Source organism: Nymphaea colorata, chromosome 5 (assembly GCF_008831285.2).
Source record: "Nymphaea colorata isolate Beijing-Zhang1983 chromosome 5, ASM883128v2, whole genome shotgun sequence".
In the NCBI taxonomy this organism is placed as follows: Eukaryota; Viridiplantae; Streptophyta; class Magnoliopsida; order Nymphaeales; family Nymphaeaceae; genus Nymphaea; species Nymphaea colorata.
This window is the reverse complement of record NC_045142.1, coordinates 1,751,397-1,773,236: the sequence shown is the minus strand read 5'-3', so window position 1 is coordinate 1,773,236 and position 21,840 is coordinate 1,751,397. Positions and strand designations below refer to the sequence as shown.

Below are 21,840 nucleotides of genomic sequence, written 5' to 3'. Positions count from 1 at the left end.
ATTGCTACTTAAAGGTGTATATAGGATAAGGCTGCATGAAAGAAGACAAAAGGGAAGAAAGCCGCTTTAGCAAACCAGGAGCTTGACTAGCTGGTGGAAAAGCAACCACGCGGGTGGAAGGGCGTTTTCTAAGTTAGCTTTCATCTTTTTGGCAATTCACAAATCCATTCTTGGTTTATTAACATTAACATACTTACTTCTGCCTTTCAACTATTAGTTTGCGAAGTTAGATTTGTCGATACTTTTTAAATAACATAGACTAGAGCTAGATGTTAACCATAGTGAAAACAAGCATGTCTAATAACTAAGCATGGAGGTGTAGCATAACTGGTAAACTTGAGGGATGTACCGGCGACATGTCCTCAGTTCCATTCCCATGGGTGCTACTCTTCTTCACTACAAACGATAGCATGCGCTTCAAATTACAGCTCTGGACCTTGAGGGTGAAGGACAGGGGGTGATTTTCGCGTCTCGCATAGCACGTTGTAATTGAGCCCATGCGAGTGCATGATCATCTTAAGTACATGGCACAGATCCGTTCTCTAAGTGCAGACTATAGTACTGTAGTAAACTGCGTGTGGGATCGTCTTAATACTTTTAAGTTAAGGGAGTTAATAATTCATACTGTTAATGTAATAGTAAAGGATATGTACAGCACTAGCTTTCTTATTTTTTAGAAAAAAAAAAAGCATAAAATGATGAGGAAGAATAATCAAGTGTGAACTCTCATGAACCTGCAGGCAGATATAAAGTGTTGGAATTCGTTGTAAGGAGGTTGAGATTACTTGGAAGCAACCTAATGTCATTCAGTGGAAGTATTATCAGTGAAATGATTTTCATGACTGCTTTTCAATGTGGTCGGTCCTGCTTTTGTCGTTCCTTCCGTCTTCTTGCCCTGAAGGTCTTTGGAGAATCATGGCATCCTTGTTACGGGGTGCCTTCCTTTGTACTAAACTCTCTCTCTCTCTCTCTCTCTCTCTTTTATGGATCTTTTATTTTTTTCTTTTTTTAAAAAAAAGGCAACTTAACGGGCCCAGTTATGCCCGTCTAAGAGAGGTCGGTTCATTTCTGTCTTTCTGTTTCTTTTGAAATCCCCAAGTTTGTATTGGCAATAGGATGTTATTGGATTAGATTCAAATCAGACATACTCATAACCATATCCACTTTTTTATATATTCACATATTTCAATTCAAACAAAGAAAAAGTCTATTATACCATAGCTGAATCCAAATCTGAACCCAATTCGAATCTGACCTTTAACCCTGCAGCAATATCTGAACTTACTTTTAAACCACATGCAAACCGATTTTCAAAATGTATGGAAATTGAATATATGACTATTATTTCAAACTGAGTTTGATTCTACCTCAAGGGGCATGGTGCAAAGGCGGCTCATACTCAAGGGGTTCAAGATTTGAATCTCACAGTCGCTGCCAAGCTTCACTGTGTTATTCCTATAGGATGCAAACAAGAGCAAGCGTGACATCCAAGTTGAAGGATGTAGGGCATGTCCACCTAGGCCCCAAAGCAAGTCAGAATCTTGAAAGACATAAGTGTATAATCTTGGGCGTTTTAAACCAAAGATGGTTTCCCCTAGGTAAACATTCAAAAAAAGAAAAAACTAAATCTGTTACAAATCTGAATCTGAACTAATTTATATTTGAATCTGACTTTGATAGGATAACATTTCTTAAATTTGAATCCAATCTGATTTCTTTACAGATGTTAAATTATTTTCTACATCCAATTTTTGAAACCAGTTCAATCAAATATTAAATCCAAATTGATTTATTAACATCCTTAATTGGCAAGTTAGGGTCTGCCACACTGATTAACATAAATTCTTTATTTACCGATCTGTTAACCCTAATTTTTTGCATATTTACATATCAAATGCCCCTCAAAGATATAGTGAGTGCTCCTGCAAACCAGTCCAGCAAGTAAACCTGGTTTTCCAGGTTCTGTTTACCTTTTACGTAAAGCAGCTTTGGCGATTACTTTATTTTATTTTTTGTTGTTCAAAATCAGTTTGAAAGAAATTCAGACATAAAATCTCCTTGAAAATATTTGTAAAACCAGTGGCCGAGTTAGAAATTTCTAGCTGAAAGACTCTTTAAGTCAAAAAATCTTAGACCTTTCAAATATATAATGAAATGATTTCGGCTTTAGAGACACAATGGAATATATAATATGCCGATCCCTTTATATCTGTTTTTATTTCACTTTCCACAATGTTCCATGATGATCTTCACAGACTCGTAGAAAAACTGTAAAACATGGAGCTCGAATGTCAAATATTGTGGATTATGCAAAGGGCAGCAGTTTCCAAAATCTTCAACCAAAGTTAGAGATCATTCTCCCGCTCTTTTTTTTTTCTTCTCTTCTGGAAGCTCTGCATATTTCTTAGTTTCTAAGCCAGAGATGTTTCCTGTTCACATAAGGAGGACAGCACTCTGTTTCTGTGGTCGAATTTGCTTTCTTTTTTCTCATCGAACCAACCCTTCTAGAAGTTCATTAATTGCAGGATGCTTAGGTCTCTTGTCCTTGTATTTTACGGTGCTTTTTTGTTCTGGGAACCTGATTATAAGCTTCTCCACAACTCATTGGGTTTGATCCTGTGGATACTCTAACTTTGACCTTTTGAAAGGATCTAAGGAGATTCTTTAATTAATTAATGGGTGGCACACTTATGGCTGTGCAGTGGGTAGAATGTTTCAACTTTGAAGAGAAATAGTCTTAAACCTCACAACAGTGTTATCCATATCGCATGATACGGGACCGCATCTGTGCAGTGGGTCGAATGTTTCAACTTTGAAGAGAAATAGTCTTAAATCTCACAACAGTGTTTATCGCATGATACAGGACCGTATCGTACAAGTCTCTCTCTCTCTCTCTCTCTAAACGTCGGTAATGCTATGAAAGAGAATGTTTTACTAGTTTTGGGGCCGAAAAACACCTATTCGTGCAAGCAACCATCAATGAGATGTAGAACACTTTAAATTGTTTGAACTTTATACATTCTTATCATGTTATCCAATCTTTGTTTTTTCATTTCTAATGATATCGTTGATATCTTATGACTCATGAATGATAAATCATGAATGTTTTTTTGTATGTGATGGCTTTTTTTTTTATATAGAATACATTTTTTATGCATTTTCTCTACTTTTCTTATTTTCTTGAATTTTTCTAAATTTATAATTTTTTTTAAACAAAAAATTAATTTTAAAATACATTATGTGACGTTTACAATGTGTGTTAAGTGTAGGTCGACCAGACTAATACGCGGTGCGATGTCTTTTATAACGTTGCCTCCTAGCTCCAACTGAAAATGTAGAGAACAAGTACATGTTCTTTCATAGGATGGATAAATTTAACTGAAAATTTTTTGCCTGTGGGATCAAAAGTTTTCACCTGTAACACTAAGCCTGCCCTTTTATATGCATGGAATTTGGTGAAAGTTTTAATTCGACCTAAGAATGGGAATCAGCTATCGAAAGCAGCAGCCGGTTTGGTTGTCTCAAGCATAGTCACAAAAAATCTTTCTCACGTTTGAAAGAAATTTGACGATTGCCCAAAAACCCTGGTTCCCTTTCTTCTCAATAATGAAACACATCCATTACTCTCACCTGTCAAACTCTCAATTGAGATCTTCAAGATTATTCTTTCCTGAACAAGGGTGTCATATCTGTTTATCTGCTTCACTCTACAACGCTATAGACAGTAGACAGCATTCAGTTTATCACTAGTATGACATACAATCGATTTGCTGTCCCGGTAAAGAAACTGCAAAAGACTATGAACACAGCATGCGAATCAACCGATTCTTGGAGGTTTGGTTACAATTCCTGAAGCATCAACATAAATCCGGACGCGGTCGCGGTCGAAATCTCTCGTGAGAAGATGATTCTGAGGCACGATCTGCAATCTGACCATTGGCATATCACTCTTGATCTTGTGCCCGGCCTCTGCGGCCGGAAATCCAACCAGTTCAGGCCAAGATCTCAAGGGGGCAGTATTGGCTTCAAGGAAGTACCGCTCGTAGATTCCTCCCAACATGGTTGCTGCCACACGGAACAAGAAAAGAAATCAGTACATGAACAGAAGGACCAAAGCCGCAAGAGAACGAGGAAACAAAGGACTTACACAATCTAGTTTGAGTGTGAAGTTGCAGGTAATGGTTCCTGGTGTCATCCTGTTGTGCCATTAGAGTGTGGAAGCAGAGGAAGAAGACGAGGAGGAGAGAGATCTGCTTCATGACTGCCTTTCTGGACTATAAGCGTGTCTAATTCAGATGATTATATAAGATATGGGACAAGAAGAGGAGCTCAGGAGATGGAAGGGAAGCGATTCGCTGATTGCTCGATTGGGGTGTGAAAACGAGTTGGATGGTTCCTCTAGAAAGCTAAATTTTTCAAAGAAAGTGGGACCCTAAAATAATTCTGCATGCATCTAAAAGGAAACAAAAGAGGACCAATAATTAATCTGCATCTAGAAGCACTGGGAGATCTCCATTGACGATCACGGTGAGTGCTAGAGAGAAAAACAACAAAGGGAATTACCTTCACCACAATGAGAACACAACACTGCCACATTATTTCTGTTTCTCTGCTGCTAGGAACTTAGAGTGATGCCAAGTTCTAGGTAGAGATGTTAATATATTTGATTTGGATCAGATATTTAATTGAACCTTTTTTGAAAAAATCAAATAAAAAAATATATTCAATTAAGAAATCATATTAAATTTGAATTTAAAAAATGACACCCGAGATTCAAATTCAGATATAAAAATATCCGGATTCGTTTTAAATAAATATCATATTTAGAAAATTGGCTAGATTGGATTGAAAATTCAGATTGTAAATTCAGATTTCAGATATGACTTTTCTTTTTTCGTATTTAAATCTGAATGTGTGAATACCCAAGGTATAGTTAAGGGTACATCCGATCTATTTACTTTCCTAACTCGACGTGCATCTCTTAGCATAAATATTCCTTTAACTTCAAAGTAACGCATAAGAGACAGGATGACGGAGGAAAATCCTCTCTCATTTCTCGTCTTGTTAAGTCAAAAATGGAAGAAGGCGTGATTGAATGGGATACGTAGATAGCTGTCTCAAACACAGCGGGTGGCCAGCTTGAACCCGAGTAGGGTCCCCAAGATAATTGGACCTACTTATATCGATCTCGATCTGACTCAGTTTCAGCTGAACGATTCGGTTGACCAATTGACTCCAATTGAAATGAGAATCACTTGTGAATCCATCGAATCACGTTTTAGATTGTCTAAGTAATTAAGAAGCAAAAAAATTAGAAATAAAAATACTATAAAATAGCAACAAAAATCAAGGCAGTATTCTATGTCATGTGGAATAGTAGCCCGTCCGATTTTTTTTTTTATTTTTAAAGGAGTTCAGAGTGGGTGGATTTAAATAAGCTGATTCAGTCAGATTTTGGCAACACCGAGTATGGGGCACGGTCTAATGTTTCTATGGGGAGTCTAAGACTAACCTGACTTGCAAGGGTCAAACAAGAGATCGGTTCAAACTCCTTAGGGGGCGTTTGATGGTTCCACCTCAAACTGGAATTGAAACTAAAAAGTCCAGCTCTAGTTTTCCGTTGCGTTTGATAGTTTTTCTGTTCGATACAACAGGGATTAAAAATTCTAGAATTCATGAATAATTCTATCTCTTATGATAGAATCACAATTCCAGAATTTTGATTCAAGAATGAGCCTCTAGTTTCGGAATCAAAAATTCTTTGTTCGATAACACAATTCCCGTTTCATCAAAAAGGAAATTTTTTTATTTTAGAGTTCCATAATTCCGACTTATCAAACATCCCCTTAGGGTATCTTTAAAATTGGACATTAGGTCTAAGAATCTGTTTGTTTCCCCTAAGATCTCAAATCAATGCTGCATGAAATCAAACGAACAGTGGGTTTTTAGCAGCAAACAGCAGCGTGGATTATCTATCCATGCTAATTAATGGTTGAAAACTGTGGATTAGATGTCCAATGGACCTCAAATCCATGTAGGTAAGATCCTTGGTGGTTGGTAGATAAAAGCATCCTAGGGGGCCATTTGGTAACATGAATAATGCTTTTTTTTTTTGAAACGTACTACTTAATATCTCGCAACAAGAACGCTAAAAGCATTCCATGAATCTGTCTCAAATATTGAGGCAAATTTATGAAACACTAGAATATTCTACTGTTCTATAAACCTACCCGAATATTTAGGACAGATTCGTGAAACACTGTGTTAATATTTGCTGCCTGGGTAGAGACTACGTTCAACTTAAAAATGGAGATAATTTATCACAAGAAGTTTCCCTCTTTTTTGGTGAACAGACCATGACATCATGTCCAGTTGAGGTAATTTTACAAATGAAGAGCAACCATATGATAGAATTCCTGAACAATATATTTTTCCTTTCAAAATTCTGCAGTTCGTGGTTGAATGAGGGTTAAGATCTAACTCGAAGATGGCTAGTTAATGAACTAGAGGGAAGAATAATAGCCTGGGATTTAAGATGCTCAAGATTACAGAACTGTAGATCTAAGATTGGACCCTCTTCCCAATGATCTTAAGCCTGAGATTTTATCAATGCAGTGAAGTAAAATAAGGATTTAAGTGTGGATCTTAGGTCTGACCAAAGATTCTAACTTTGATGAACCATTGATCTGACTATGGGTCTTTCGACATGTCAAACTCACATCAGATCTGTAGGTTTCAAATCTGGAGTAATCAAATGCCCCCAAATTGATTCATGTTCTGCTGCATACTTGACATATTCGAAAAATTATGAGCATGGACAGCTAGTTTCAAATCAGATACATGGCTTCTTAAACCAGTTAGTTGGATTCGGGATTTGGATCACGTTGTGATCTGGTTACCTATAATTTTGAATTTAATCAAGTCAGATTCAAATTAAGTTTGAACGGCCATCAGATTTAGATTCGACTGCAATCCTTTACATTCCTAGCTACGACACCAACCTTCTTCCCTCTTGTGTTCCCACTCTCTTTTCCATGGACAAGATTCTAACATTCCAGAGAATCCACCATGTTTAGACTAACAAGAGTTTCAGTAAATTAATCTTGCCAGATGAATCTTTTCAACAACATCGAGTTGAAAAAGGTCAAGGGTTCAATACTCAATGGTACGCAGTTTGACTTGATTTTCAGGGTCGTTTTTATGAAAAAAAGGGAAAGGAAAAAGAGAAGTTTCCTGGCATAAACCCTAACTTTTGCCTGCTAGTGCATACTGCACCAACTTTTTCTTAAAAAAACACCATTTTCCAAAAGCTAAAGTGGGGTGTCATGTCTGGGCCTTCACTTTGGTGGTTGAAAATTTTCTAAAAGTTTTGATTCCATTTGTTTTGTTTGTTAGGAATTTTCGTGGGGGGCGGGGAAAGGTACTCAACTCTTGACCCCCTTCAACTTGAAAGTCCCAGTAACAACTAGGTTGCAAAACTTGGAAAATATTTAGGTAATTTTATCAAAAGCAAGTTCTTGACCTTCTAAAATGTGGAACAAAGTATGTTTTGATCATTTTATAGTTTTTAACTCAGGATAAGTGGACAAAGTTTAAGAACTTAGTCTGTGCTAGGAAAATTAAGGATGTAATTTCTATGGTTAAAAAAAAAAAAGCATGTTTCTAACTGGTTTTTTTTCTTTTAGCTAGCATATGTCATAAAATTAGGCAAGATATGGAGGTAACATAGCCTTGCACTAGAATTAGCACCTACACGGAAAGAGTGATGTATACCTATTTTTTGGCCCGTCTAGTTTAGTCGACAAGAGAGTTAATCATAATTTACTTTTAGGTAACCAGGGGAGACTCACGACTCGACTGAAGGCAGAAGCCTCCACCCAACTTCTCGTTCCTGTAAAATGCACAACATACTTTCGGTGTCTTGCACTGCCACCTCCTGCACACTTCAACTTCTATATCGGTAGTTTACTTTTTACAGTACAAAGAATTGAAGTCCAAGAAATTCAAAATGAAGTCCTGATTCACTTGGTATGGCTGCATAAGAGCTTCAAGTGAAAGGAGGTCAAGGGTTTATCGTTGCAAAGACGCTCAAGGACTATGCATGCAGTAGGAGAATTGTTAGACCAAAAGTTCAATCGTAAGATGATCATCTCATGGCTATTGAAAATGAATCAAATTAGATGGTTGTAATTCTTAATCTTTCTAACTTGCTCCATTTGAAAGATTGTACAAGTGAGTCATTCACAATCATTTATATAGTATTTATCAAAAAGTTACAGATTAGTAATCTTTTTTTTAGAAATCGAATAAATTCGGTCATGTACATATGCAAGGAAGGTAATCAAAAGAGAAAGAAGATGACTTCTTCCTTTTGATATACCCCAAGAAAGTCTTTTACGGGGAGAATATTTTATTTTTGGAATACAAAATCTTAGAACACACGGTCTACTCTTTGAAAACACGGCGTATTTAGGAGATATGATGTAAAAGCATAGATATTATTTCCAATTTACTAATCAAATGTAAATCCGAATTATGTTGTGTCTCCTGAAGTCACGTGGTATTCTCTAGCCTTAAGGGGTTTGGGCTAGCTGGTTCGACCAGTATTTGGTATAAGGCCGGTCATTGGTTCCATTTCTATGGACATCAACTCTTTGCACAAGCCTAAGCATACTACATACATAGGCCCGGGTGACTAATTAACCTTAAGGTTTTAAGTCGTTGGGCGAGAAACGAAGTCTCTTGATTCAAGTGCAGTTTTTTAAAGTGATGAGGTCCCAAGAGGCATGGTGTTCTTCAAACATATTATTTTAAGAAAATATTATTTTTACCAGAAGCCCTCTTACCATATTCATTGGCCCATAATATGGTCGATCGATATACATCATGTGATATGGGTCAATACTCTCTCTCTCACATAGGCATGCATTTAAGCATTACTTAAACAGTGTGTTCAGGACTAAGCCTGGGTATCAGGCCGAGCCGCCGTCGGGTACCCAGTACCCGAGCCGAGAAAACGGGTTGTCGAGCCGGGCCGGGGCCTGTGCCCGGCCCGGCCCAATCCTGCCCGTTAATAATTTATAAAAAATATTTTTTATTGTTCTTTAAACTTAATAATCTATATTTATATTATTAAAAATAATTATTTTATAATTAAAAATAATTTTTTATTATCAAACGGGCCGAGCCGGGCTGAGACCCGAGCTATTGGGCCGGTCCGGCCGGATGCCCACCCCCTTTCAAGACTGAGCAGGCACACATATGTTCGACCCCTCTCACAGCCTTAAGAAAGGTGGTGTATTTCAGTTATTTATAAAAAAGAAAAGGATACTATGAAAAGCAACTTTTACTCCTTTCCTTTTTGGCCCTTAAGGAGAGGTCTCGTCCTTTAAACCCCTCAAGGGCTTCTTGGTCATTAAATTTAGCGATAGAATGCACAATGCATGTTCGATTCCATGAATATAACCTTCTTCCTTTACTCCATATGGTTTGGATCAACAAGTCCTTGTGAACCCTCTCTCTCTTTCTCTCTCTCTCTCATGCAGGGGAGGAGGCAGGGCCATGGCGCCCCTATCCTTTCAAATTTTTAACAAAGTTTATGTAAATTTGAGAAGTTCTAGTTCAAGTTATACACAAAATTTTGAAAAATCTTACTTCGACTCTATGTTAAAATTTTGAATTATAGTTTGTCCCCTGCAACAAAAAAGTCCCACCTACAGAGTCACAGCTGTGTGGTTCTGATCTTAGCAGCACCTGAACCACACGTAGAGTTAGAACAAAAAGGAAAAGAGAAGAAAAGTGAAGGCAGGCAGGGGCCACCGCATCTAACTTGTCCCTCTGTGGCTCGAAAAGTCTCTAACATTTAACAATTTATGTTATTTTCTTCTTTTCGCACCTACCAACTTTCTTTTTTGAGGTTGAGAACGCTCTCATATGAGCATACATATTGATGTATGATGGAGCTTCTTCATGAAATAAGATCCAGAATTATACACTCGATCATGTAATTCTACATCAATTGAATAAAACCACTAAATATATCGAACTTACTATTTTCTCTGCTCACTAAATTGCAAGCCACAAATGGGTGATGTCAATCTGGCAATGTTGGGACTTTATGATTTGACGGCTTACATTGTCATGAAGCGTTACCATGCATGATTATGCAATTTTTTCATACCATATTTAAGTGGACCATAAGAACCCAACATCCCTGGCCACCCTCTCTCCAAGATCCTTGCTAGAGGTGTATGTTTTCTTCATCAGCTATCCCAAATGGGCACTGGATTCAGGTGTTGCCATGTGTCAACAGCTAATCTTCATTGTGTGGATCTCAGGGAAACATGAGGCCAACCACAGAATTATGGGCACTAGACGCCACAAACTGCAGTCGAGAGCTCCAACTATAAGACTTCCTGCTAGAACAGAGTCTCCCACTTGTACTCAAAAAGAGAAAAGAGATTAGAGCTCAGTAGCACCGGTCTGGGATCATGGCCACCGCGTTTGCCGGCGCTGTGAATGTAGCAACCACGGTGATTTACTTTCGGCTGTTCTAGTGTTTTGAATGTTTGGAAAATAATGCTTAGGCTTCTCTTTGGCTCAAGCGATATAGCGTAGCTGATCAGGCAAACATAGACATGTAGAAAACACATCGCCTGTTCGGTTCTGGTGGGGGCTACTCCTACTGTATTGGACCATAAAGGTAGCAATTTAAGGGTGTATCGTATTCCACCCTGGTCCCAATGCAATCCAGGACCTCGATTCGGGTGTCGGGTTGTTAACCTCCTGCTCATCCGAAAGCTTGAAAACTTTCTTTTTAACTTTCCATTATCTAGAGCAGAAGCACTTGTTTTTTGTTTCAGTATTACATCTGACGCAATCATACTGTTGTCAGTGGTTATAGTTGCATTGTGCAAATGTGAGAATTACTTGCAAGAGTGAGGAAACCTAATTTATTCAATTCAATGAAATGTTTACTGAAGATACATCTTCCCAATGATCGATCATATTTGTAAAGTTGTTGTCTAGATATATATCTTATATATGTGCACGGAACGTTTATATTAATTCAGTGTCTGCTATTGTAAATATGAGATACTCTAGTCCACTTTCAAGTAAACGAACCACACCAAATTCACCAATGTTCAGTTTTTGTCGGATCAAGAGTAGAATCTGTTTGTTTCTTCAATCTTGAACTTAAACCATGGATGGGGTTTTATTCACGAATTTGAGTATAGAATTGGACTCAAGAAAACATATCTTTGCTGAAATACTGTTCCGTTTTTGGCATGCAGTTGAACAGGCCTGGTTCAGGGTCTGTACCATCTATCTCAAGCTCTTCATTCCTCGGCAGCAGCTTGAAGAGGGTGAACTCCGGATTGGTCAGCATCCGCCAACAGGCATGCGGCTTTAAGGTGGTGGCAGCTCAGGAGGAAGATGAGACCAAACAGACCGGCAAGGACAGATGGGGGGGCCTTGTCACTGATGTCTCAGATGACCAACAAGATATCACCAGAGGAAAGGGTATGGTTGACTCATTGTTCCAGGCACCAATGGGCACTGGGACTCACTTTGCTGTCATGAGTTCTTATGAGTACCTCAGTCAAGGTCTTCGACAGTAAGTGCATCATATCCAATTTCAATTCCCACTGTCATTCTTCTATTATATTCTCCATCTCAAAGAGATATATGCCATTAATTTTACCATGAAATGATGAATTCGACTCCCACTTCTTTCTTCTATCCCGTTCTCTATCTCAAAGAAATTAATGCAATGAAATTATACATGCTTCATTGGTGTTGAGATCAGGGAGAAATGGGTACTTGCACTTTCATGACAATAAGGTCTCAGAGGTTGATGAGAACCAAGTACTGCCCCTAAAATTAAGCAGCAGAATGGGAAAAGGTTAATATTCTGATCTCTTTCATAAAATGAAATTCAGGTACAACCTTGACAACACAATGGGCGGGTTTTACATCGCACCAGCTTTCATGGACAAGCTTGTTGTTCACATCTCCAAGAACTTCATGAACCTGCCAAGCATCAAGGTTTGATTCTAGTTGGTTTTATTGTGATTCAAATTATAATAAAGCAGTAAAACTCACCTGTGGATTAATGGTGGTTTGCTGGTTCAAACTGAATCATGACAGGTTCCCCTCATTCTTGGTATCTGGGGAGGCAAGGGTCAGGGAAAATCGTTCCAGTGTGAACTTGTGTTTGCCAAGATGGGAATTAAGTGAGTCACTTTCTTATATCCTCTCTTTCGAGCTAAAAACTCTGAACGTGAATGAACCCAGATCTTTTAAGTGCTTCCGAGTTCTAGTGCTTCACTAGGTGACACAGTAGTTAGCAGTATTGTTCCCTACTCCTCTTCTTCGAGAAGATAAGCAAGAAAAACTTTCGAATTCCACACTTTCCCTAAGAAATACGATTTCTTCATGAAAGATGTTTTCCAGAGACACCTAAAATCTGTCAGAAAAGCAGGCTCCACCTTGGTGGGTTCTGAATTTTGAGCTCAAAATAGTCCACAATCTTGACCTCAAAGAAAACTGTATTTCAAACCGGATCTTGACGTTCTCGAGACAACGTAAACAATGGCAGTCAACCTTTCTCTTCGTTATTGTTGTACGCAGATATGATTCTCCGTTTCTTCATACTATTCTATGCGGTACCTTTTTTGTTCTATAATTTTTTACCGGTGTCACCTGACATAGGCAGCGTTTATTGCAAAATTAATGCATCCTTTGTCAGTGGCATGAACCTCTGCTCACATTTGGGCGTCCCCTGTTTTGGTATCTAAAATTGGGCTCCCTTTTCTCTGCTTCCTGATTCTGATTGCAGCCCCATCATGATGAGCGCCGGAGAACTGGAAAGTGGAGACGCCGGAGAGCCGGCGAAGCTCATCAGGCAACGTTACCGTGAGGCGGCCGACATCATCAAGAAGGGGAAGATGTGCTGCCTCTTCATCAACGATCTCGACGCAGGAGCAGGAAGAATGGGTGGCACCACTCAGTACACAGTCAACAACCAAATGGTTAACGCCACCCTCATGAACATCGCCGATAACCCCACGAACGTCCAGCTCCCCGGCATGTACAACAAGCAGGACAACCCCCGGGTGCCGATCATCGTCACCGGAAACGACTTCTCGACACTGTATGCGCCATTGATCCGTGATGGGCGTATGGAGAAGTTCTACTGGGCACCCACCAGGGAAGACAGAGTTGGTGTCTGCAAAGGAATTTTCAAAGCAGACAATGTCCCGGATCAGGAAATCGTACAACTCGTCGACACTTTCCCCGGACAATCTATTGGTAAATTGACCATCTCCATGAACTCCTTACTGAACGGAGAGACAGTGGGAAGGGTGACAAATTTCTATAGTTTTTTATCACAAAACCAGTAAATCGAAAAACGACTATTTGAACCGATAAGAAGTAGAGGATTATTATAAATGATCAAAAGGAAAAATACTGTCTCAATCGACCCCTAGTATATCAACTGGTCTTCCTTCTTATTACGAAGAAGTGCAGATGGCCAGAAGACTCAGTCCAGTCTTTCAACAGCCTGTAAGTGTGGCATTCAAAGAGAACTGCCTCTAAATTAGATTGGCAGCTTAAATTTAAACTGATCCACATCTCGTTTACATTGGTAGCTCAATTCATTCGCCTTTGACATAATTCTTGTGGTTGCAGACTTCTTCGGCGCTCTCCGAGCTCGAGTCTACGACGACGAAGTGAGGAAGTGGATCGAGGGCATTGGAGTCGAGGGCATCGGCAAGAAGCTAGTGAACTCAAAAGAGGGGCCACCGACCTTCGAGCAGCCGGCCATGACACTGCAGAAGCTCCTGGAGTACGGCAACATGCTGGTGCAGGAACAGGAGAACGTGAAACGAGTTCAGTTGGCAGACAAGTACCTGAAGGAGGCAGCTCTTGGTGACGCAAATGAAGATGCCATCAAGACAGGGTCTTTCTTTGGTTAGAACCCCTGTTGGTGGAGGCCCGGATTGGAGCTTTGATCTGGGTTTCCTCTAGTGGGCAGCACTGGTAGAAATATTAAGAACTTCAGATGGAAGAAATTGCTTATGGTGGTTGTTTGGGGAAGACAATTTCAGTCAATTAGCAGTGAACCTTCCTCTACCGGATGGTTGCACTGATGCAACCAACTATCATCCAACAGCCATGGATGACAATGGAAGCTTTCTCCATCAATTTTAGCTTGTACCCTTTTCTCTACCTTGTATTTCTGTTCTAAGTCAGGCTTTAGGGAATGTTTCGTCAAGCAATAACGTCGAAATTGTATTCTATCTATTCCCAATTTCAGTGCTTTTCGTTACTGCAAATTTCTTTGGAGTCTGCGTCCTTTTCTGGTGTTTATGTTGTGCAATCCTGTGTAACAAATTTTCACGGGTTTCATTTCGATTGAGTGGGGTTTTCTACTGAAGCCTCCACCTAACCTCTTATCTTTATTTATAAGATGCAATGCAGGAGCAATACAAAGCTTGTCTTCGATGTCACCAGATGCTTGTTAGCTTGCTACATTATAGCAGAGAAAGTTGATAACTCCAGCATTCAAAATAAAGACTAACTGCGTACCAGCTCCTATATTGACCAATTCATTGGGTGGGTTTGGCCATAGACCATCCAACCTATAATAACAATAATAATCTACTAACATTAGACACAAGTAAAATTAACAAGTTAAAATTACACCTAGTAATTGAATGCATATCAAAATCAGTAAGTTTCAGTGGCCATAAAGTGGGTTTGGCCATAGACCATCCGACCTATAATAGCAATAACAATATATATAAGCTACAAACATTAGAAACAACTAAAATTAACAATCTAAAATTACATCAAGTAATTGAATGAACACCAAAATAAGTAAGTTTTAGTGGACATAAAAACCTTGGATCCTTTTTCTTTGTAGTCAAAGCCAGCACTTCAGAGAAAAAGGACAACTATGACCTTTATCTACAGTTCCGAACAATTTCAGCCGTTCACTTAGCTGCATGCTTTTGAATTTGAATTAAGAAAACTCTCAATGTCATTCACCCTTTCACAGGGTCTCCACACATATTGGATTTTGTAACGGATAGGTATCACCGAAATTTGAATAGACCGCTAGCTGCTTAACTCTTCCAACCAGTTATGTCACACCCCTTGAGGCAGCTATACATATCGACAAGCCTGATAAGTTGGCGAATAAATGTAATGGCCGCAAGCAATCCAAGGTGGTGGTCTGGAGCTAACTCTAGGTCACACTTATCCCTTGAAGTCTTGTACAAGCAACTCAGCGGATGTAAAACAACCATGGCTTTGTCTGTTTCAAGAGAGTTCTAAATGGATGAATGTGATGCTTGGGGACCTGAGGTTGACGACCATGAGGCAGTAGCAGAGCTACTTGTTGGCTGGGGTGGGTCATTGCCCGCACCAGCGCATCAAAAATTTCATTACAATGTGTTAACTTCACATTGTTATAACTCTAAATTTATATGCACTGCACATCAAAGTTGTGTCACCTGCACAAGTGTACCACAGATGAAAAATCTTGGCTCTGCCACTACTATAAGCAATTCAAGTTGGTGCTGATTGCACTAGTGCAAGGTCATGGTACCCTTGCCGGCCGGTGGGTTTTCTCCCTTGTCACAACATTAGGGATTTTAGGGGGGGAGAGAGAGAAACCAACAACATTTTTACTAGTAATATGTGTTTTTATTTGTTAAATTAATTATCTTTTTTTCTTTATTTTTAAAATTTATTCGTGAACAAAAAATCAACTTAAGATTTCAAAATAAAATTATACATTTATTATGTCGTAATCGTTAACTACAAACTCAAGCTAGGATCCAGTTTAAGTTCTACTTGTTTGTTAATCAAACAGTTCATGAGGTAAGCCCGAGTGGCCGTGTTATATTGACTTGAGCTCAACTCATGATGAAAATGGACCTCATTCATGCTGCTCGAATAAATTTGTTCTTTTATTTAATCAGGAGTTCGAAAAATTGCCATTTTCATTTTAATAAACATTTTAAAATACTTATCAAATTAATTTTAAGATTAAAAAAAAAGGAAAATAGTTCAATATGGGGCCTAGACGCCGTCAGTAAATCTAAGTGCCGCGTTACTTGTCACTCACAACAGTGGCATGTTAATATATAAACTATTTCCTGTAGTGGGCGCTAGTGACATTGGCATTATTGGTATGTATCCGAAGAATTAGAAATGTGTGACCTGTTGTCTGCATTATGAGCAAATGATGGGAGTTTGACTGAAATGACATTTTGCTTTCGAAGGTATACGTCCGGCAAGGCAACCCTGTGGAGCCGTCGAAGAAAGTGGAAGGAACAGGAGAGACGAATCGGCATCTCCAGGATGCCGGTCAGAGTGGCGGAGAATTTGCCTCCCGCTCAAGTTTCAGGTACTTCGATCTCTTATGGTGCCTCTTGGTCCTCTGTTGTTTCAAAATTTTGGCCGACTGCTAGTTTCGGGCTATATTGCGTGAAGGTTCTGCACTATGCTGTTTGGTGTTTCTTCCGTCGGATCTCTGACTTCGATGCTGTATTGAAAACTTGAAACCAGATATTTTCGTGCTGATTCCTGATTAATCGCTTTTATGGCTTTGATCGAACGGTTGAGCAGATGGGGTTTCTATCAAACCCATTATTTTTTTTTTCTTTTTTTTTTTGCTGCAAGCTACATCTTTCCCTTCTGAATTTGGATTATGGGCACTTTTCTTCTCTTTGGATTGTCGCAGTGTTGAAGAGATACTCGAAGCTCCTTTCTTGTTGTGTTAGTCTTCTCTCTAATTGAGAGATCTTTGTTCTTCAGTTCTGCTAGGTTCTTCATCTATTATTTCGCGCTTGAAGTATGGAGCCGATTGTTTTGTTTCTTTCAATTCTCCTATAAGCGTGATATTCGATTTTACTGATTTTTTTGGGCATTCACTTGGACTAGATCTGCATTTTTATGATTTTGGCGGGCTCGATTGGCTACTTTCCCTCCGTTAGATAGAATGGTAGCCTTGGTGGGGTTTTTGGAGGTTTAAGCTTCTTTAGTTCCGTTGATGAAGTTCAACCCGATAGCGTAGCCTCCAAGCCGTTGTTTGATAGCTCTGGAGTTGTTATTAAGTAGGACTAGATTTCACTGGTTTGTGTTGTCTTTTGTGGCTTGTATTCTTGGGTGTGAATTTTGGAAAAAAAGCGACTCCTTTGGAAGTAGAGATGTTCAATTTGTAATTGTCGTTATACGAATAATAATTGTTCATAAACTGTTTAGTGTTACAATATGACCATCCTCCAGGCATCTTAAGGACATACTAAAGCATAGGAGTTCTTATGTTCGTTGATCATAAAATCTCAGAAGAGAGATTTATGCCAAAAGGGTTTTAGGAACATTTCGGTTACTGAAGAGAAGCTTGGATAATAGGTACTTTTCTACGAGTAGACGATGGAGCAGATATCAAGCATAACAAGAAGTCAGATGGTTCTCATGAAAAGATAAATGATCCGATTGCCTGTTCGAGGGAAGTGGTTTGGGGATATTTGGGCTACTGAGGAGAAATATCACTCAACTCTGTTAGGTTCTCTTTTGGGACCAGGGAATGCATCCAGTGCGAAGCATTAACATGGAATCAGCTGGTTTTTTCTCTACTACAAGTTTGTGTTTCTATCCTCCAAATTCCTGGTAACATATTAACTACTCCCACACGTATGCAGCGAACCTAAGTGCCATGGAATACCCTTTCCATTTAGTAGCTAGTCCACTGGACTCGATACATTGGCATCTGTTTAATCAAAGATAGTGTGGAATATGCCTTATGTCAGTTTATGTGCTTACGTCCATGTCGACGATGATTAAATGTGACATTCAGTGTATCTAACAGACTAATATTCTATAGTCACATGCTTTGATGAAGCTGATCGAGCATGTCAACTGTGGCATGTTGTTTCAAGCTTCTCCATGAATTCAGGACTCTGTCAGGCCTTAAAAACTTTTAATGAGATTTATTTGTGTGTTCCTTGGTTCCTGAAATGCATTTCTGATGAAACTTCTCTGCCTTCAAGGTGCAAATTCTGGACATTCTCTTCCTCCAGCTTGCTCCCTTTTGTCTGTAGGACAAGTAAGTAATTCCATAATTATCTCTGAATTCTTCAGAAACTATATCTGATGCATTTGCCTTTGAGGTCAATAAATAACTTAATGTTCATCTGGTGGCTTAACAGCATGTTAAATGGAATTAGTTTTTTAACCCTTGTGTGCAGGCTTTTTCAGGAACTCAAAATGTGTCCAATGTGTTGAAAGATGAGGCATGGAGGGTGAATGTGAGGATACAAGGTTGTGATTTTGAGCATGGCTATCTATGTGGCACAATGGAAGCTTTAAACGTGCCATTAGCAGATACACCGGTAAACAGCTTTAACCTTTTCTGACAATCATATGTTGTATGCCATTGCCTAAGATGGGGGTAATCTTTAATTGTCTTTATTCTTAGAGCAATAGGTCATTTCTCCAATAAACAGGCACGTATCATACGATATGGCCTGTATCGGCCGTATCATTCTGATACAGGCATGATACACAAATTGCTTGTGTATCGTGCCCATATCTTATAGCTCTTTTGGACTTATACGTTAGATATTGTACGATAGGGATAACCTTTACAACAAAGTTAAGCACTCAAATCTTATGTGCACAAATATGCATATCTTATGGCTTTTTTGGACTTATACGTTAGATATTGTACGATAGGGATAACCTTTACAACAAAGTTAAGCACTCAAATCTTATGTGCACAAATGCATACTTATAGCAATTTGTGAAAAACTGATGCTTATACTGTCCACTCCAATGTTCGTGGAAAAGTTGATGAGACTTGTAAAAATAATTCTGTAATGATATTAAAGATGATAAATTGAAACTTCAAAGCTTGTAGACTTTGGGACAGATTCACGAACACTGTTGAAGTTTTCTGTTTCCTATTTTTAAACTTATGACCATGCTTCTCCTGTAAGAGAAAACATTCAATAACTTGCAAAATGTGGAATACACTCATAGATACTACATAAGCAAGTATGCTTCTGTTTGTGCTGCTAAACCTGGAAACGGTGATTAACAACATAAAGCTAAGGGCGTTCTACTGAGAAGGCTTTCTACTACACCAAAAATGTTCTTGCTTGTGTGAATCGGCCTGATATCAGAAGAAACGTTAAGGTAGTTTTTGTGACTTTGTCTACAGTTTGTAAAGGTTTTGGGCCGTATGGACGGTTCACAGTCAACTAGGTGAAATTTTCCAGTGTTGAGTTTTTTTCCTCTTTGTGATTTATGAAGTTCTGAACAGCCATGTTTTAGCTACCATGAAAGTTGTTACCTGTTAATGTTCTCAGTGAAATACCTTCTGCTTTAGTTCCTTATTTCATAGGACTGTCTTAGACTCCAGTCCAACTTCTTCTTGGACCGAAGTATGGTGGATGCTGGTATCATTCTCCAGAGTTTGATATATGCAGTTGCGCTTCACTTTATTAAGAGGGATTTGAGCTTAGTTTTAGCTACTTGAACACCAGTGGCCCTTAAAATAGAGTCATAGACTGCCCACTAGAAACCACAATCTTCCGTCTTCCTTGCCTCTTTCCCACTATGTCTATATGCATGAATATTGCCACTCATTTTAGATGTTGATCTTTTTAATGTAAGTTTTGAGTAATTTTATATCAAGATCATACTTTTTGCTAATTCTTTTATTTCCTATACAATTATCCGAGCGGACAACATGATGGTTTTAGATTCACTAGGGAAAATGAGATACTAAAGCATGTTTATGTGTGTTTCAGGTGGTCACATTCTGGGAAGGAGAGATTGTGGACAACAAGAACTATACATTTTACACTGGGAAGTGGGAAGCAACGTATGTGAAGTTCTTGTTACTCATTGACTTTTGACCTCTGTATGCTGTCATGCTGCTGTGTGCATGATTCCATTCTAAATAGATATTGAATACTTTTCCCATGCTTTTTCTCTTTGAAAGCACTGAATCATCTATAAGAACTTGAAGCTGTAAAGTCTGGCATCCGACTTCTTCAAATCGGCTCTAAATTGTATTTGTTTGACAGGCCACAGAATGATGTGCGGCACTGGTCTAAGTTTAACTCATTTATGCCCCTTTTGGTATGTTGATGCTTATATTTGGTGGCATTATTTGATGTTTCAATTATTTGACCTAGTATGCATCTTATGGTTCTTTTCCTTTCTCCTCATCTGATAGAACCAAGTAGAGGCTGATGGTGGTAAATCACTGGACCTGAGTAACTACCCATACATTTTTATGGTACTTCATTTTTCATCTGATATTTCCAACAAATCAGTTATGAATTTCTTTTGACATTTATCTCAGAAATGTAATTTTAACCATATGCAGAGATGGAAAGAGCAATACTTTGTGAATGTGGGAAAAGACTGCGGCCTAACTATAGCCGGTTTCTACTACGTCTGTTTCTCATGCAGCGACGGGTCTATCAGTGGCTTCTATTACGACCCTCATAGCAGGTAATTACTTAGCACTAGCTTTTGGTTACGGGAAAGAAGTTACTTGAGGTCATTATCTTTATGTGCTTGCATAGTCAAACTCCATCAAACGGACGAGTCCATGCTGTAACCCTTCTAACTGTTAGTTTGTCGCTGTTGGCAGCCCATTTCAGAAGCTAGAACTGAAGGCAACATGTGAAGGCAGGTCTGGCTTCAGCTTTTCATCTTACCAATTACAGTAGTACAACGCTCGAGAGTTGGATGAAGAATCTATCAATGGACTTCAGCTTACCGTTGTATCGCCCTCAATTTACACATTACAGTGGAAAAAGAATTAATGTTAACACAAATGTTGTGAGATATATAATTTGATCTTTCTGTCTATCAACTCAATGGTTAAAACTTACAACATGCAAGAGAAATACCGTGTGTACATGATGAGATCATCTCATGATCCTAGTGTTTCTACTGGGTTGTAAATTGATCTTTCTGGACGTCTTTCCATATAAGGCTGTTAAATATGCTTTAATGTTTTCCTCAAGGCATACCGAGGATATGCGTGAACAGAACATTGCCTGAGAGAGAGACTACTGATACGTGCCACGTAGTTGTGGGGGCAGCTGTGGGGTGATATTGCAGTGCAGCCATTTAAGAAATCAATGCCAATACAGGGTACACTGCCTCCACCTCAACTGTCTCTGTTCTCTCTGACGCGTTGAGTGTTAACTGTCACCATCTTAAATTGTCAGTACCCTCTGGCTTTGTGGATTATGAAAATAACTTCACTTACATGTGGGAAACCAGCTTCTAGATAATAACTTTTTGGAAACCGAAAGTTTGAAGTCTTGGAAAAGCCTTGGAAATTTGGTTTCTTATAATACATGCAAATAAATTAGCTACAGCTTTCTATTTGTTTTGTATCATCCCTTTTATGAAAGGTTCACTTCTCATTAGAATCCCAAGACGCTCATGTTTTTTAAATTTCTGATGCAAATGAAGCAGGAGGCATTAAAGGGCTCGTGGACCCTCTCGTGGGCTCACGTAATTGGCTGGAGTCGATCCAAAAACCCCGTCCAGCATTTACCCGCTCATGAGGGAAGACGCCCCACCACTCCCCCACCTCCCCCCCGTTTTAAGGCCTTCGTGACCGTAACTAACTCTCCCCAGTCCCCAAACCTAACCTTCCCCGTTCTATTTAACGTCAACCGACTCTTTCTTTTCGGTTCTTACTTTTTCCAAGAATTCGCATGACCCGCTGGCTGTTCACTTATTGTCTGGGGAGGGTCTGAAATTCATCTTCTAATGACACTCGAACCA

The 21,840-nt window shown here is 39.0% G+C and overlaps 3 protein-coding genes across 4 annotated transcripts; 2 read left to right on the top strand and 1 right to left on the bottom strand.

Annotated features, from left to right (window-relative positions):
* Positions 1-3,633: 3,633 nt before the first annotated feature.
* On the bottom strand, positions 3,634-4,387 carry LOC116254806 (subtilisin inhibitor-like). The gene is made up of 2 exons (XM_031630389.2): positions 4,148-4,387; positions 3,634-4,065 (listed from the first exon to the last, which is right to left on the bottom strand). Exons 1-2 carry the CDS (start codon positions 4,257-4,259, stop codon positions 3,818-3,820), a joined length of 360 nt encoding a protein of 119 aa, XP_031486249.1. The 5' UTR covers positions 4,260-4,387; the 3' UTR covers positions 3,634-3,817.
* A 5,996-nt stretch (positions 4,388-10,383) lies between these two features.
* On the top strand, positions 10,384-14,342 carry LOC116254325 (ribulose bisphosphate carboxylase/oxygenase activase, chloroplastic-like). Of its 2 annotated transcripts, XM_031629662.1 has the most exons (7): positions 10,384-10,532; positions 11,295-11,617; positions 11,943-12,048; positions 12,151-12,236; positions 12,842-13,314; positions 13,696-13,977; positions 14,105-14,342. In XM_031629662.1, exons 1-7 carry the CDS (start codon positions 10,491-10,493, stop codon positions 14,215-14,217), a joined length of 1,425 nt encoding a protein of 474 aa, XP_031485522.1. In that variant the 5' UTR covers positions 10,384-10,490; the 3' UTR covers positions 14,218-14,342. The 2 variants fall into 2 exon arrangements, with proteins under 2 accessions (XP_031485522.1, XP_031485521.1); XM_031629661.1 differs by having other exon boundaries at positions 13,696-14,342.
* A 1,932-nt stretch (positions 14,343-16,274) lies between these two features.
* Positions 16,275-21,058, top strand: LOC116254326 (uncharacterized). Its single transcript, XM_031629663.2, has 8 exons — positions 16,275-16,423; positions 18,069-18,124; positions 18,267-18,410; positions 19,833-19,906; positions 20,112-20,166; positions 20,264-20,326; positions 20,417-20,544; positions 20,687-21,058. Exons 1-8 carry the CDS (start codon positions 16,279-16,281, stop codon positions 20,763-20,765), a joined length of 744 nt encoding a protein of 247 aa, XP_031485523.1. The 5' UTR covers positions 16,275-16,278; the 3' UTR covers positions 20,766-21,058.
* Positions 21,059-21,840: the final 782 nt, after the last annotated feature.